Genomic DNA, 17,791 nt, shown 5'->3' with positions numbered 1-17,791 from the left:
TTAACTTTTTTCATCTGTTTGGAAATAACTACAGCTCATTCCAATTAAGTTCCCAAGTAAATTACTCTTGCTAACTGTCAGAGCAATCTTAGAGCAAGACATAATATGGTTAGTTTTTCACACAACCTTCAGGAACAGTTGTGATTTTATTAATCAATAATATGAAAATGCTACTTTGCAGAAACCTCAAAATCTCTAATACCACGCCTGATCACAGAAAGTCATTTGTCTGACTATAAGGACAGACTTTTTAGGTTTCTAAGGTCTTATGCAGAAATCAATACATATTACAGAGACCATTTTAAATCATAAAGCCATTATATTTTAAGGAAATGTTTAACCAATATATATTCTTGAGGATTTTAATATGATTTCCAAGATATTTTTAAAAAATCCTTCTCTGCTTACTTTATGTAATTTTCCTGTATATGTCTTATTTTTGTGTGTGTCTCTCTGTGTGTATATACATATACACATATATACATTTACACTCCAAAAGTAATGTCTCATTATTTAAAAATATCTCAATACTTTACTTCACAAAAAGTTGGCCAAATTTTTAAAACAGGGGTTCATAAATGTATCCTCCTACACATTTAATTGTGCATTTGGGTCATGACATACAATAAATAACTTCCTATCTTTACAATGTTTTCAATTAGATAAATTAAACATGTAGTACCTTAAGCATATGTAATAATTTTAAATAAATAATTGCATTACTTGCTGAAAAAAATCAATTTTGCATTCAAGATAAAGAGCTTAAGCTGAAAAGCAGAATCTCCCACATAGCAGCTATAGTATATGCTACCATGCCAGCTATTTCCCTAAGGAGAGTCCAGGCATGCTTAATTAGAGAGAGACATCATTACTTAGAAGAAAAACATGAGTCTTTAATTTCCTTGTCTCTACTGGACTGAGGTGGTTCATACTGCTGAATCCAGCAATATCTGAGTAACACTTAAGCTTAGCTGGTTCCACAGACAAGCCCAGGGATTGTTAGGTCACAAACAACAGTAACTCCTAAGCTGTGATCAGTGCTGCTTCTGTTAAGGATCATCATCCACACAGAATTCATTATGTCTATAATTAAACACAGAAAGCCCCTCCTGATCTTAAGATGCTGGTGAAGCAACTGTTCTTCTTGGCAGCTCCTCTTTTAACTTTTGGACCACCAGATCCCTTCTGGGAACCAACCTAAGAAAATTCTATTTGAAGCAGCACTTGTTCCTGTAATGTGACGTCAGTGTATTTATAATTACAGTTAAGAGAGTTTGGAGTACAAATAACTAGACAAGAGTCCAGGTCAGCATTTTGGCTTGCCAGGTCACATTTGTTTTCCTCCCACTTCTTTCCAATAACAGTTTCTCATATATACCAGAACTATCATAGAGAAAACATCTTTCTAACTCAAAAAAACCACTCGTGCTTCAATTGTAGGCAACGCATTGGGAAGCCCAACTCATTTATCCAAAAAGAGACACTATCCTCTGATTATGCAATTTCGATGACATGCCTGGTGTACCATCATCTCTGTCTTCAGCAGAACCATGTTCTAACTCAGCAACTCTCGCTAAGTGTCTACTTATGTGACTGGGCTGTCTTTACACTTGTGCTGAATCACCACGAACTTTGATATTTTCAATAATTTTATCTTCTAGACTCTGAAATGGATGGAAATTTTGTTTTTCTTGTTTTGTGAAAACAAAATATTTTCATTCAAAAGATCAAAAATTAGTTGTAACGTTCTTTAGATACAATATACTGGGACTTTACTTCTAGTTACATTAGAGTAGAATCAACCCATTCAGCATAATATGAATAGAAAGTCAACAAAAGAAACAAATAAGAAACAAAATGTGATGAATTCTGACAAACTATTCCATTTCTTTATTATCATGACATTAGGAAGTGGCACTAAATTTAAAGGTCTGCTATGATCCTCAATTCTGAAGGCTTTATTATAAGTCTGCCGTTCAAATTAGCACCAAGTTGACAACTAGTGAACAAATTCTGAGCATCTATTAGCTGTTTGTTAGTGAAACACACAGGTTATGTAGTATAATGGACTGGTTGCCTACTGGGGCAATGGGCATACTTAGAGTCAAATTTCAGCTTTGCCATTAAGACATGGGACTTTTGGCAAGTTAGCTTTCAAATCCACAATTTTTTCATCTGTGAAATGGGAATTTTATAAAACTTGTCCAGGAGGATGTTGTAAGGATAAATAAGGTAAGATGGACAAAGCACACTGTACAATGCCTTTCACTCAGTCAACATTAACCAGTAATTATAATAACTGTTGTGATTCTCAACAGAATCATTTTAAATTGTATTCAAATTCAAGAGGTTCTTATGGCACCATTAAAGGAGGGACACCTAGTGCACCTTTTGAGGTATTTTGATGCCTAATATTTTGGGAGAGAAATCATGTATATTTGTGGATTTGGAGAGTATTATGAGAGCTATGGTTGGACCCGTCATTGTTTTTCCAATATCCAATCACTCATTAGAATATTTGTTGAGCTCTTACAACATACTCATCACTCAGTTGCTTAAAATTCCAGCAGGTGAGTTTTCCTAATTGGAAAACTTTCATTGCTTGAATGTGTTGAGAGGACTTCGCTCAAAAGATGCAAACGTAAAATAAGAACCTATATTTTATTTCCAAAATAAAGGCATAAGAAATTGGAAACAAGATCAAAGGTCATTCAGGTGTTTAAAACAGAAACTCTCCCTCCTTCCTTAGATTTATTCATATATAAATACACTTGCCCTCTGGATTGGTTTTTGGATTTATGTTACAAATATTTGACTCTTGCCTAAAATTTTTAAATGTGGTGAATTTCCATTATGAATTCCTTTACAAGTAAGTTTTTATATATATTCAGTGCATTGGTAATCACTGAACAGCATTCCTTTTATAATTTGAAGGATTTATTTTAACTGGAATAGAGCTTACATACAGTAAAGTACGTAAATATTAAGTATATAGTTCAGTGAATCTTTACAAATATATACACCCATGTGACCACCATGCAGATCATGTCAAAGGCTGTGTCCTCTTCTAGTCAATACCACCAAAATGCAACATCCATTCTTGTCTCTATCACCACAGATTAGTTGTGTCTGTTTTGAACTTCATATAAATAGAATCATATAATATGGATTCATATAGTTGCTACATTAAATTACTTATTTCATTTGTTTAGATTTTGCACAAGAGGAACAACAGGACCAATGTCATCTTTATTCAGTTTGTCTGTACCAGTGTATCAACATGTAATAAGAGAACTCTATCAAATCTTATACATACTATTAGGCATAAGTAATCTAAAATTCATCTAAAATGACCCCAATAAATGTACAGAAAAATGTTTAATTTTTTCACTATTAACATTCACAACATCCTAGAGCCATCTACCCTGCTGCCATTAGATATTTCTTTCAAATTTTCAAGCTTTTCTCAGAGTTTGCATCTATTAGCTACTCACAAACACTCTGAGAGGCAGGTTAGCAGGAGTTCACGATATATTAGTAGTCTGATTAGGGGTTTCTCAATTCACAGTCTTAGAAATTGAACTATAGAACATCAGTGGCCTTACTCTCTTTTTAACAGCAATTTAAAGGCAATGCCTCTTTAACCCCATGCCACATTCTGTTCACACGCACGTAAATAATAACATGGCAGGAAAAGCATCTGAGAGAGCACTGCAGCTATTCCCATATTCAAGTAGAAGTACATGGAATCTATGCTTAAGAGAGAAAACCAAAAAGCCATGCAATTTCTGAAGAGCTCTAAAGCAACTAACCAAAAAAACTTTTTTTTTCAAAACCTAATTGGAACATTTTAAGACTTACTATTCAGCAAAGACCATGCAAATTTACCAATTCCTGCACTTCCAAGTAATAGAAAAGGGAGTGAGCCATAAAATTATAGAGAAGTACACATGAAAAAGTATAAAGGTTTTGCATAATATTGCTGTGCATAAGGAACTAAAAACTTTTAGAATGCAGAAGTGATTTATTCTGAATTATGTCAAATATACTTGAGCACTTTTCAAAAGTACAGTTTGCATAGCAACTTCTGATAGTTTATTATTTCCATAATAAAACCAACCCCAAATATCTATGATAAAGCCTAATTTTCAATGCACATTTATAGGAGTTAACCCTGCAGCCAGTACAGTCACCAATTGCTCACTGAGAAAGGGATATAGAATGCGGTTAATGACGGTTTTCAGGAACCAGTGTGGCTTAGAGTCTTAATTCTCACTATCCAGCTAAGAATAACAGAAACATTATATACTGCCAGTCCTTTCTGCAGTCAATAAGCAGAATTTTTTTAATAATCAGCTTAATTACCACATTTCATTTAACGGTATCTAAAACCAGAACATGATTTCACTGGCATATATATAATTTCATGCTAAAAAATGTAACCTCTTTATGATAACTATGAGAATATCTTGCTTGAGCTTTTAAAGCTCAAATGTATCACCTAGCTTCTCTGGAGCATACATGTAAATAACTTTAACTTATAGGAAAGCCTCAAAGACAAATTATAAATAGGATAGATCCATTAGATATCTCTATCCATATATTAGGAAAAATACAGTAAAAATCACTATTTACCATAGGATTGGGATGGATAAAAGTATTAGTTTATATAGAGGGTGATGTATTTTAAAAATACTTTTGCGTTAAAGGCTTACTTATTCATGTAAAAATTCTCAGACAATATGATTTTTAAAATATGTTGAATCACAACCAGACATGGGTAACATTAGAGCACAGCTGTGTAAACCAGAAATAGATGCTCATTGTCTTTATTATTTGCTTCTCTTTATGCATTGAAACTTTTGGGCTAATCAAGAATCATTATTACATTAGAATTTCTTTTAAATGAGAAAGAGAATGTTCCATATTTGAATTTTGCTTGAGAGCATCCCTAAAGAAAATGGTGTCAGTAGAAGGAGTGGTGTCAGTAGAAGGAGTGGTGCTGGCGGAGGTAATAATAACAAAATAACAAATGGACACTTCAGAACTCTTACTATGTGCCAGGCACTGTTCTAAGAGCTTTACATGAAGTTACCTGCTCAATGTTGATAAGGCCCCTACGAAGTAACTACCATCATTTTCCCAATTTCACAGACAACAAAACTGATGATTAGAAGTTTGAATGAACCCACTTAAACCAGGCAGTGTGGCCCAGAGTCTGTATAATTTAACTCGTACACTACAATCACATCTCAGATTAAACAAAATCTCAAAATAAGACATTCTACCTCATTTGTGGGATTCTAGAATGGTAACTCAGTTTGGGTTACTATTTTGTAATCAAGACAAGCTTTTTTGGTAGAGCAGATAGATGGCTTCCATTGTCAGACTTTAAGAGCTTCCCAGAACATTTTATCTAGATCAAAATTATTGATGAATTTCTCCAGTCCACTCAAAGCTTTTTAAGCACAGGTGATCCACGTTTTTCTACAACAGAATTCAAACAAAACTCTGGCAAAATCTCTGAATTGTTTTTGTCTAGTACCTATCTATACAGTAACTACTTAAATTTCTTTTAACCTTACAAAGATTATAAGTACCTATGTAATATTTTCCTTTATTGTAGCAGTTAAAACAATTAAAGGCTAGAATTAATCAACCAATATATATTGCCACAAGGAAGACACTTTGGGCAAGGTACTTGGGGGTACAATAAGACATTGCCAATATGCTCCAGACGCCTATAGATTCAATGGGTATATCCAAGAGCAAACACATGACAATCCACATAAAGAGTTCAGATAAGGCTCTTTACAGGTGGAACTCAAGTGTTCCAAACAACAAATGGCCTTAGGTTTCTATATATAACCAAACTCACAAAGATTCTAACTCCCTTACTGAAAGTATCTTCTTTTTCTCTAAGTCCCCTAACCTAGCCTATAGCTTACAGTAGGTGCTTACCAAATGTTGTTGACTGACAAACAGAAAATAATGTTTTCTCTTTTTCTCTTGCTCCCTATCAGTCTGTTCTGTACACTGTAGCCAGAGTGACATTTTTGAAACACAAATTTGATAATGGCATACTCCTCCCTATCTTCCACACTTAACTTCTTGCATTGCTTTTCCATCACTTTTACAATAAAGATTAAAATCTTTAACCAGGGCTAGAAGGCCCTGCATGACCTAGCCCTGCTCCTCTCCCTAAGAGCTCCATACTCAAGGACCTTCTCACAGTTGCTTGAATGTGCCATGCCATCTCCTGCGCCAGGCTTCTGTACCTAAAATTTCTCCTCTGCCTTTATCTAGTCAATTCCTTTTCATCTCTCAAATTTTAGTTTACACATCACTCCTCAGGAAAATCTTCTTTGATTAGGTCAGTCTGCAATAATTTAAGTTCTCACAGTATCATGTACCTGTTCTTCAAAATACATACCACCATTGTAAGTTTCCATTTTACTTACTTTTTTAAATTTATTGTGCCTCCTCACTGGAATGCAAGGTCTATAAAGGTAGGAACTATTTCTGAGACTTGACTCACCATTTTATTGCCTGAGCCTGGTACTCAGAAACACACATCAATTGATATGTATTGAATAAAGAAATGAATGAATCAATGAATGAATGAGTGGTTGTCTATCTGGTTACATCATTAAAAGCAGGGCCTTTATTAAACGATATCTATCACATGCCATGTTTAGGAAAATTAAGCAATCAGCCATAACCAGCCATATGTATTTACGGCCATTTAAAAAGGGAAGGAGAATAAAAGTGACATTCAGAGTTTAGTATGAAATTTTAATACAAATGGCTCTAAAATACTTGAAACCTGGACTGGAAATCATAAAAAGTATAACTTTAGTTAATTTCTCATTGATCAGCCTTTTATTCTCATTTTTAAGCTGGACAGCCATGGAATCCACTAATTCTTTTAAGCTGCTGGGATACTATTAGTCGTCTTAAGCAGAAAGTTATTAAATAATAATGATTCTGGGGTACTTAGATGAGCATGATTCACTGAAAAAGCTATGTACCCCATTAAGCATCCATCATTCAGGAAAGATGACATTCTTAAATAGTTGAGTTCTGAGGCTGACTCTCAGGGTCAAAGAACATAAGTGATGTGTAAGTTAGTTCTGTTCCATCAGCCATTCATATATATATATATTTTTCCTTTTAAATATTGCCTGAACCTGAAAAAAATATCAACTCTAATAAGCTGGAAATCTTATTCAGCAGACATGACAATACAGGGCCCAAAAATAAGAGTGTCTGTGTTCTTACCTCAACTCTGCCAGTAACCTGGTCATGATGCATAACCTTTCTTGTGTTCTCTTTCCATCACTACATAAACAAATAAATAAAACCTGCTGGGCCTGAATAAATAGAGTAAGGATGAAAATGAGCTCATTAAAGAAAAATATTCTAGAAATCCATAGGTGCATAAGTTGTTTCGAGACCTTCTAGGCCAAAAAAAAAAAAGAGAATATTCGTCTTTTTAGTAGTTCTTACTGTGTTTTAAATATGAAGGCAACTAAAATAATACTAGACTTATTAAGTTAAAAAAGAAATTGTAGTTGGGATCAGATATAATTTAAATTTTGTTTAATGTTTGCTATTAATTTTTTTTCTAAATTTTCTCTAATGAATGTAGATTTATTTGTTTTTAAATTAGTTTTTAAAAAGAACGTGGCAATCATTGTAAATACTGGCTAGAGGCAGGGCTTTGTTTATACTTCATCTGAAGAGAAATCATCTATCCCTAGCCATCAATACTTGATTGGTGTTGGGAGAGGCATCCATTCTCAATTAATTATTTAATAGTCACTTGACACACATGAAACAGGGAAAATAAGCAAAATGGAGCCAATCCTTCTGGGAAGACGGATTCTGCCTTTATCACTTCATCTCCTATTTCTGTGATAATCAAAGGAACTCAGCCTTTTGTTTTCCTTTCATGGCTAGTGGTGAGATCTTTGCACTTCGTTTTCAGCTGAAATGTTCAAAATGAATCAATGCTCCAGAATAATCCTGATGGATTTTCTTTTCTGGATTGAATTACTTTATGCATCAGGTACTACACCATTCAATTATGCATTTTAGTAATTCCAAATTCTTCATCTTAGGGAAAGAGTTATCTACTTGCAAAATAAAATGCATTTCAGAGACATCTAATTCTGCTTCTCTTCAACATATTACTTTTGCCATGCTTTCTCCATTCTTAACTGGTTCTGATTATACATGATCCCTGGATCCCTATGTTAAAAATGCATAGAAAAATTAAAAATTTCATTTAAAACACCGTCCCACACAGAACAAGCTGTCATTGTGTCATGCTTGTTTCCTAATTTAAGGAAGGAAGTTATAGCCCATGTGTCCTTCATTAAATTGCCTGCTCCGTATTTTAAAGTGGCACTGGGATACTTAAAGAAATTTTTCCCATAAAATAATGTTCATTTTTCACTTATTTCCATTAATCAGTGCAGAGGTATGCAACTTCAAATTATTTACAGCAAGTCATCATATGTAGCTATCTTATTCATGATTTACAATTAAGTTAGATTTGGGAGAGGAAAAACATGGACTGTTTTATTTTTGTAAAGCATTAACTATTAAGCCTAATGCTAAATCCATAGAAGTTTACTGGCCAAGCTGAAGTGCAGTACGGGCCATGGAATACAGGCTTTGATAATTACTTAAGCCAAGATATAATGAAAACAAAAACCCACATGAAGGCAGAGAGCAATAAAATATCCCTTTACTTTTTTCTCCATCAACCCACAAAGGCTAGAAAACTCTCCTAATGACCAGCTTTTTTCTTCCTAACTCCTTTTGCTGTGTAAACAATCACAAATTTTAACAAGTCTTCATTTCTCTTAAAGTCAGGTGAGAGAGAACTGCCAAGTCTAATAAGATTTACAAGGGCTAGTTCCCCTTAGCAGTGTCAGCAAAAAAACCAGAAGACATTACACAATAAAATACGGCCATACATAGAGCTTTTGTCCCTACAGCTTTCAAACTAAGACGTAATAATTCACCTTTTCTGAAATTTCACCCATAAATGTCATTTATCTGTGTGTTGATTGCCTTGATTTGACCTATAAGCTATCTACTTTAAACCCTGACATTGTCTCTCCTGCTCAGCCACAGATCCATGCATGTTTCATCATATTTCACCTTTTTCATATGACTCACTTTCTGTTTATAGGCTTTTACGTATTTATACAATATTTTTCCTTGGTCATTGTCATGTTGCAACATTGGAGAAACAGACTGATGACTGGATTTTATTTATATAGGAGAGAAAATAAAACTTAGGTAGTTTTGGGTTTTTTTTTTTTTAATTGCACACTGTTTCAGTCCCTAAGAACAACAGAAATTACAGCTTGGCCTCTGGCCTCTACTACTCAGATAAACATCATTAGCTGAATATCCTCAGAAAATCTCTTGCAATCCTTCATACGCATCCCCTGTTTATTAGTCCACAGAAGATTCCCAGTCCAGCAATGTCTAAATTTCTCTACTGTTTATCTTCCCAACGCATCTGCTAATTGAGAAATATGTTATTTAACCTCTAACATTTCTAAACATTAGCTGCCCTGTCTCCCACTTCAAGAAACCACAAAAATCACATAATTTTACTTAAATTGACAACTGCTGGACTTGGACATAACCACAGAAACTAAGAATTCCAAGAACCCTCTTCCTTCTAATCAAGAGAATCTTCACGTACCTCCCTCCTCCCCTTTTTCCACAACCAGGAGCAGGACTCTACACTTGCAAAAGGCACAGTAGTGCCTATGAATCCTGTCTCCCTTCTCCTGTACCAAGAGTAACTACGTGGGGATTCTCAACTCTGGTCAGCCTCTCCCGCACTTCCTACTTCACCAAATGTGGACCCCGTCTTCTGGATGCTTGTCTGCCTCTTATGGGGAAAATCTGTGTATTACTGACTGAGAAGTGGAAGAGGAAAGCACGGCAGTCATTCAGGTGGGCCATGGCCCGGTGAAGACAGGGAGCAGCCTGGCAAAGAACCCAAGCAACGGAAGAGAAGGGGCCCTTCTACCTGCCACTTGAAAGAAAGTGGGGTTGGTAGAAAGGGCTCCCAGGAGGAAACTGACCCCGGAAATGGGGCCTCTCAACCATTAAGAGGATGCCACGGGGGAGCTGTGAGAGGTGGTCAGGCAGAGAAGCCAGAGACAGGGCTGCACCTCGAAATGAACTGAACACGCTGTCCAGAGGAAGCAGCCCCATGCACCAGCCCGCCCCGCGGCCTCGCCCTGCTCCCCGCGCCCCGCCCAGGCCGAGGCCCCCGGGGTCGGGTGTCGGGCCTTACCTTGGCTGCAGTCCTTGCCGCGGAAGCCGGTTCGCGAGCAGTCGCACACGGCCTGGTCGTCCACCACGGAGCACACGCCCCCGTTGAGGCACACGCCGCCCTCACCCTCCTCGCCCGCCTCACACGGGCTCCCGCCGCCACTATTGGGCGGCTCGTCGTCCAGCTTCACGTCGCCACTGTCCACGGGCAGGGCCTGCGACGAGTTGACCCGCACGTCGCGAATCCACCCTTTAAAGGGCTCGCGCTCCCGCACCGAGGCCAGCGTCAGTTTGAGCGCCGCGGCGCGCAGTTCGGGGGGCAGCCCGCCGACGAAGAGGCCGCTGAACACCGTCATATCCCTGCGCTTGGACTTGACCTCCACCCACTTGGCCTCCACCTGGTCGATGAAGAGCGTGGTGTTGCGGAACTGACGGCGGATGCGCACGTGGTGCCACGCGCCGTCGTTGACCGGCGTGTCGGCCAGCAGCGTGGCGGGCTCGGCGCAGAAGATGGAGAAGCTGAGCTGCAGGCGGCCGCCGCGCGTCAGGATGAGCTCCAGGAAGTCGCAGAAGCCCTCGTCGTCGAAGTAGAGCACTAGGCCGCGCGCGCTGCGCGTCTTGAGCTGGAAGCTCATCTCGCTCTCGCAGCAGGCGTTCCACTTGGGGAAGCGCGTCCACTGGCCCTCAGCGCCCGGGAATTCCAGCCCGTTGCCCAGCTCTGCCCAGCAGCCCAAGAGCAGCAGCGAGAGGCACAGGAGAAAGCAGCCCCCGCGCTGGAGAAGCGCCGTCCCCATGCTCGGGGCTGGGGTGCGGCGGGGGGGTGCCGGGGCCGACAGGGTCAAAATGGTCCTGGACACCGTGGTGTAGAAATAGAGGTCTGGCAATAAGGAAGGTAAGGGGATGGGCAGCAGTGGGAGGGACGCACCCTCCTTTAGCTGTTTTTTTCTTCTTCGTCTTCCAGTCTTCCAGCAACCCCTCCCTCTCTCCCTATAGTCGCCTTCCAATTGGAAAACGTAGACCCCAGTGGTACAGGGCAGCCACAGAACTTCCAGGCCAAAGGGAGGATACACTTTGGAAGCAACGTTCTGGAAAAGGCATCAACAGAAGGTCAAGGGAAATCACTCATCCGTTTGAATCCGATGAACTAGTTCAAGGGCATCGGTGGTGTCAACAGATGCTTCACTCCTCAAATACTATCATCTGCCAGGTACCATCAGTGGTACCAGGCAAAAGGGAAGCAGTTAGAGTCAGGTAAGAAGCAAACACTTCTTGAACAAGAAGTCAGCAATGAACCAGGATCCTTGGATGCTTGTGAATGCCTCAAGTGTTTCTCCTCCAGATGTACTGTCCCAAACCAGAAGGGAGAAATGGGTTCCTGGCCTCTTTGGGGCACCACTTATCAACCCCAGAGTAGCTTCAAAGGTCTGCTTCTTCGGTCATATCACGGACTTCCAGCACCACTGTAGCCAAAGCAGAATTCCGTAGGCATGGCCTCCCAGGCTGGATTTTACTTCTCTTTTTTCCTCCCCAACAGCAGGGTTCAAAATCAGAAGCTGTGAAATAGCCAGAAGCTGTTAGATGTGGAAATGACAACAGCTCCTCTTCTTTTCTCTCCGCCTCTGCAAGGCCAGGCTAAGATGCCAGCATATCAATTGGTTGTGTGTTGGTGATGCATTTTGGTTTTATTTTGTCTTTTTATAAGGACCTAGAAATCTGCAGAGAATTAAAATAAAAATTAAGTTCTAAAGTCATTTATAGTATCATATAAATCATTATTCAGCTCAGAAACCAGGTAGATACCTAGTGCTGTTAATAAGCCAGAATTAACCTTTTTGGAAGCAGCTTATTTCTCCTGATCTACAATAAGACCTAACGTCTCATAATAGTTAATATCACACCCTTTCGATCAGTCATTACTCCCTTTTAGTTTATTATAACTGTTAATAGGTAGCCCTCCAGGTTTTTGTGGAGATTCATTTATGGTTATCCTGTACTTTTTTTTAAGAAATCCTAATTTTTAAAATATATGAGAAAGCAAGCAAAAGACCCTTTTAAGGACCATTGTGTACCTATTACACGGACAATAGAAATATAACCTATTCAAATCTCAATTAATAGCAGATTTTACAACAGGCAAAGCAGATCAAACTGTCAACTGGAAGCTGCCAGCTTGGATTTGTATAGCATTCCTACCGTTTTATTTTTCTCAGAGAGAGAAGGAATATTGATGGTTTCTTAGGAGTCTCTTTTACATTTCAAACAATTTGAAAAATAAAAATTTCCTTTTTCTTAAAGAAATAATCTGCTATAGGAGAAAACATCTCACTGGAGTCAGCTATTTTTGGCAGCATTTATGTCTCAATTGCTGTAATATTAACTTCTCTAAAGATGGGTAAAGTATTTAATATTTTACCTAACAGTGTAGTGATCTTAACTGCTTTTCTGGTCCTTATCTGGCTGTCAGCTCTTAGAATTTGTGTGGTCAGAACAGCATCTGGCACATATGTCACCTTAGCCGCTATGGCTCCAGGATGCTATAATTTAAAATCATGTCTTTGAATCACTCACTATACTATTAAATCACCTCTCCTTAGTCAACTCTAATCTGACAGGTTTTTTTTGCAGTGGTACAGAAATCATCAATAGAGACTTATTTTTAAGTCATTTTTTTAACAAAAAGATTACTCTCACATTTTGACCAAAAAAAAAAACACCCACAAATGTATCATCTGGTCATGTCAAACAAATGCATGTATTTCCTTCCCCGCTTCCCACTATCCTCTCCCTCCTGCCCCTCCAACAAGCACACACACAACACACACACACACACATACACACAAATTTATTGCCTGGACACAGAAGCTCACTATCCAATTAACACTTTTTTTTTCCTACAAGCTGAAACTAGCAGTAATTTATGGCACCGCATTGTGTTGCTGCTCCTCCGTGGAGGGAGCTGAGAGCATTTCTCTTCAGTACAGAGCAATCCCTACAGGTGTCAGCTGAGAGCCACCAAGCGAGGGGATCCCACTGCAAGTTCCTCACCAGATGAAATTGATGACTGGCTTTCTTTTGCAACACACACACAACACAACACATACATACGCACACACACACACACACACACACACACACTGGCCACTAGCAAAAGGAAATAAAAATCGCAGTTGCTTATTTATAATGTCTGATACAATCCACACCATCAGCAATCACCAGCCGTACCTTGTCTACTCCTGTGGCAAGCCCAAAGAAAAGTGCTCTTTAAAATCATTCTAAGATAGCATATTCTTCAATACACTCTCAGTTTTTTAGGGGACTCAGGAATCTACCAAATTTTTGGTCATTTGCAAAATAAATCTGGAATTTAAAGATCAAGAGTAGTGCTTTGGAACCATCCACAAACTCATATGTTAAAAAATCTTTGTGTGTGTGCAACTCAATTGAAGCTGATTCATTTTATTAATTAATATTACATAGATGAGAAAACCTTTCTTCACCCGTCTCTCCTGGCCTCCTCCACTAATGCATGCCTGACAATTTTTTAAGGAATAGAGGAGAAGGGGGAAAACACATATATATTCTTACCACAGGGGAGGTCAACTGACTCTCCCAGTTCTTAGAGGAAGCTCATTGTGGGAGAGAGAGTATCTGTATTTATATGGAGAAAGAGGATTCTCTCTAGGTGCCGGAAAAACCTGGCGAGTTCACAAATTAGAGGGTGAAATAAAAGGATCTGAAAAACAACCTTACTGCGGCCAAGGGAAGAAGCGCTCTAATTCAAAAGCAGACTAACAGCCTCATTAATCTTTTCTTTCATTTCTAGAATCAAATTCATTCCCAAGCCACTGGAAGGATCGATACAGTATGCTCATCGGCTGCAGTTGCATTTATTTTAACATGTTTATGGTATCAAATACATGCACACATACATATACACACACACCTTTCATGAACCCTTCAATATATACCATCATAAAGACCTGAAATCTTTGGAAGAATTTTTAGAAGTACCTATCTTTTTCCCCCTGGCTTCTACAAAGTCCCTCAATACCAATGCACACCCAAAATTCTCCCTGGCTTTCCCGCCCAGTCTCTAAGCACCATCTCTAATACCAGTGCAGTTTCTTGGAGCCTGGAGTCGACTGCACAAATTAAGGGTAGGCACAGCATGGGGCTAATGGGGAACGGAAAGAAAGATGTAGATACAGATATATATATATGCCAATATAGATGTATTTGGTTCTAACTTGTCTGTTTTTTTTCTTTTGCTAATAAATCACTGCATTCAGCCTTTAAGTTACTACCCCAGTTCCACCATCTCGTATTCTTGCCACCTATTTAAAAAGCTTCATGCAAAACAACCAGGATCTATGCTCCTCCACCCTCCCACCACCTATCCTGCCATGTGTATTTGTGGCAAACCCTGGCTCAGTTACAACGGGGAAAGATAACCTTCTCCAGCTTGCCTCGCCCCATCCCCTCCCCCCAACCCAAATTGAGCTTCTTTACCTGCCAGGTTATTCCCCTTAGCTCGAGCCAGAGCCTGAAGTATGCATCGGTCAAAGCGAATTTCCTGAGGTTTGTGGATAAGGCGACTGCCGCTGCCTTTTCAGAGGCGTCAGGCTTGAGCGTCTATCTCCAGGAGTGCGGGAGGGGAGAACAGGCAACGGAGGGGAGCAGAAAGAGGAGGAGGAGGAGAGGGAAAGAGCTGGGAAGGAGGAGGCGGCGGTGGAGCCTGAGAAGGCTGGGTTACGTGACGCCGGGTGCTGTCCTTCTGAAAGAGAAGGGCGGAGCTGAGCTCTCCGCAGTACCATGGAGAGCGGCGGGCCGTCCTCAGGCTGGGATACTGGTGGGCTCGGCCCGCGGGCACGGCCCCTCCAGATTGGGGTGCTGCGGAGCGAGGTGTTTCTACCTTTGCTTCGTCCCCTTGCAGGGGGAGCCCGATCTTGCGGGCGGGCACCTGCCGCAAGCGCTTCTAACTTGTCACCACCCACCCTCCCCCACCCGGGAGAAAGAAAGGGTGAGAGAGAAAGAGAGAGAGAGAACCAGAGAACCACGTAGCCTACTGAGCATGCCCAGGACCCTCCTAGACCCACGGAAAGCTGTGTGGAGATTCCGCTTCTCCGGGGTTTAGTAGTGATTGGGCGAGGGTACCTGAGAGGGTGCCAGGGAAGGGCTCGGCAGCCAAACGGAAGGGGCCAAGGAGTCGGCGATTAAGATGTGCTCTGGCTTTACTTGCGCACTTTGGTCTCCTGCTTAGAACCCTCGAAAAGCTGCAGCTCTTCGAGGAATGCAGGGACAGACCAGACTTACACAGTCGCTGGCGTTTCCCCAGATCCAACGTCCCCGCCCCACCCTTACTGTGGCCCTGGCCTGAGTGATCACTTCAAACCTTCACGATCTGCCTAGATTGTGCCAAAAAGACGTGAGAGGGACCTACCAGGCTAACGCACCAACTTGCAGACCAGACTCAAGTCTGTCTGACAAGGTGCTTTTTTGCAGCAGACTGTCATCGTCTCCCAGCTTTCCGTGCTCTGCCTTGGCCGTAGGCGTCCTGAACTGAACCAAGTTCTATACCTGTGTAACTCTTCCCTCTGTCTCCTCCTTCCTTTTGCAGCTGGTAAAACCTGGAGGAACTGAAACTCCGTGGGAGGCTTTAACCATACTACTGGACATGCCCAGTAAGCGTTGCTGGGTTTGGTGACAAAGGAGTTAACTCTAAGGGAGCTTGCAGAATAGGTGGTGAGAAGTCCAAAGTGTGTGGCTTTAAAATATAGTTTGAGTCCTCTGGAACATTTAAATTCCTAACCCTATTATACTCCTAGCCTGGGTTAGTTTTAGAGCAGAAACAGCAGACATATTTATTTCAACACCACAACCATAATAGCTTCAGCCTCAAATGCTATAAGGTAAGGCTATTTTCTGCCTCTAGGCCCTATAAAGCAAGACTGTAAGAACTAGACAAATTCAAGAGTACTGAAATAATACATATTTCAAATGCAATATTCATTTCCTTCCAAAGAAACCAGAACTCCTTCCTATGATAAGCCTATTTAGACTTTCACGACTTTTGCCAAAGAGTCTAAATATCTTGAAGGCGGAAACCACAAGTTTTCGTATTTTTATTGCCTTCAGAAAAGCAGTATGGTCAAGTGGTTAAATGTGTGGGAACTAGAATCAGGTTGTCTGGGTTTGAATTCTATCTCTGCAATTTGTTAGCTGTGACCTTGGGTAAGATACTTAACCTTCAATGCCTCAGTCACCTCATCTGTAAAATGGATATATTAATAGCTTCCATCTGTTATGGTGAAGATTAAATGAATAAATGGACATAAAATACTTAGAATTGTGTTGAGTAAATGCTAGCTACTTTTGTTAGTTCCAAGCCCACTCTGTTCTGTTTGACCCAATAAAAGTTACTTTTCTGAAATCCAGATTCCTTACTGTAAAATAGGAGTGCTAATAATTGCCAACATATTCCACAGGATTTTTTTTGGAAGCGTAATGAAATAATAACTATCAACATGATTTTTTAAAAAAACATAAATGCAATTTTAAATAATGTAAAGCTAAGTCTCAGAAAAATATCTTATCTAAGGTTATGCAGTCACTTAAGTCAACTTGGACTAAAAAAATAGTCTATTGAATTCAGGGTTGTTTTTCTTTTTCCTACCATTTACCAGATTCTAGAGCAAATAGCACATAAGGTATGCCCACATGGATCTAGTATAGAGGTAGAGCTCATTGTAAAAGTATGTGGAATGGGCAGCCCATTTTTAAGAATTGAAGATAAAAAGCTTCCATGATGCCCTTAACATCTGTGTGTACATTCTTCAGTGAATTTTATGGTGGTGGCAGATTTCTAGAGGCACTCTTAAGAGTCAAAGCCCTGTCTTTTACGTAGACTCTTAAAAACCCATTAATTGCCACCGGTGTATATGACCTGGACAATTATCTAGTTAATTTAATTTTGCCTTTGTGAATTTTGATCTTATCTTCAGTTGAGCTACATGGCGTTTCCAGTGGATCTTGGTTTTCCTTGGGCTATCTTCTGTGCTTTTCTGATTTAAAGACGTGTTAATATTCTAATGCTTCATGCCCAAGTTTTAAAACAAAAAGTCCTCTGTGCCCATCCTTCATACACACACACATACACACACATGCATACACAAACTGTCTAAACTGAGGGACTAGATTGTGTATTGCAGTAATCCCCCTTGCAGATTTAAAGTAACTACTGTATCTAGTCTAAGGAACATGGAGCCACAAGATCTCTTTTTTTTCAGTAAATATGCAGAGGGAAAACTATCAGTATGTGCTTAGAATGGAAAAAATATCACAACATAATTTAGTGATAAAAGCTCTTACTGTACTTTAAAGTATGACTTCCTTTCTTGTTCTACATAAATTGTTTCAACTCTCTGAGCACTAGTTTCCTCATCAGTAAAATGGGGATAATGGCACCTCACTTTATAAGATT

General features: G+C 39.7%; 1 protein-coding gene across 44 annotated transcripts in view; it reads right to left on the bottom strand.

The window, feature by feature from the left end:
- NRXN1 (neurexin 1) overlaps window positions 1–15,399 on the bottom strand; it is a 1,068,408-nt gene extending 1,053,009 nt beyond the window's left edge. For 31 of the 44 annotated variants that reach the window (XM_070573918.1, XM_070573922.1, XM_070573949.1 and 28 more), the window contains exons 1-2: window positions 14,821–15,299; window positions 10,334–12,024 (exon numbers count right to left, since the gene is read on the bottom strand). In XM_070573918.1, coding sequence (XP_070430019.1) covers window positions 10,334–11,105 — 772 coding nt within the window. In that variant the 5' untranslated portion in view covers window positions 11,106–12,024; window positions 14,821–15,299. Of the gene's footprint in view, window positions 1–10,333; window positions 12,025–14,820 lie in introns of all 44 variants that reach the window. The other 13 variants (XM_070573942.1, XM_070573945.1, XM_070573961.1 and 10 more) reach the window with 4 other exon arrangements.
- Between the last annotated feature and the right edge of the window lie 2,392 nt (window positions 15,400–17,791).

Source organism: Equus przewalskii, chromosome 14 (assembly GCF_037783145.1).
Source record: "Equus przewalskii isolate Varuska chromosome 14, EquPr2, whole genome shotgun sequence".
Taxonomy (NCBI): domain Eukaryota; kingdom Metazoa; phylum Chordata; class Mammalia; order Perissodactyla; family Equidae; genus Equus; species Equus przewalskii.
The sequence above is the reverse complement of the archived record's forward strand: the minus strand, read 5'-3'. Positions and strand labels throughout refer to the sequence as shown.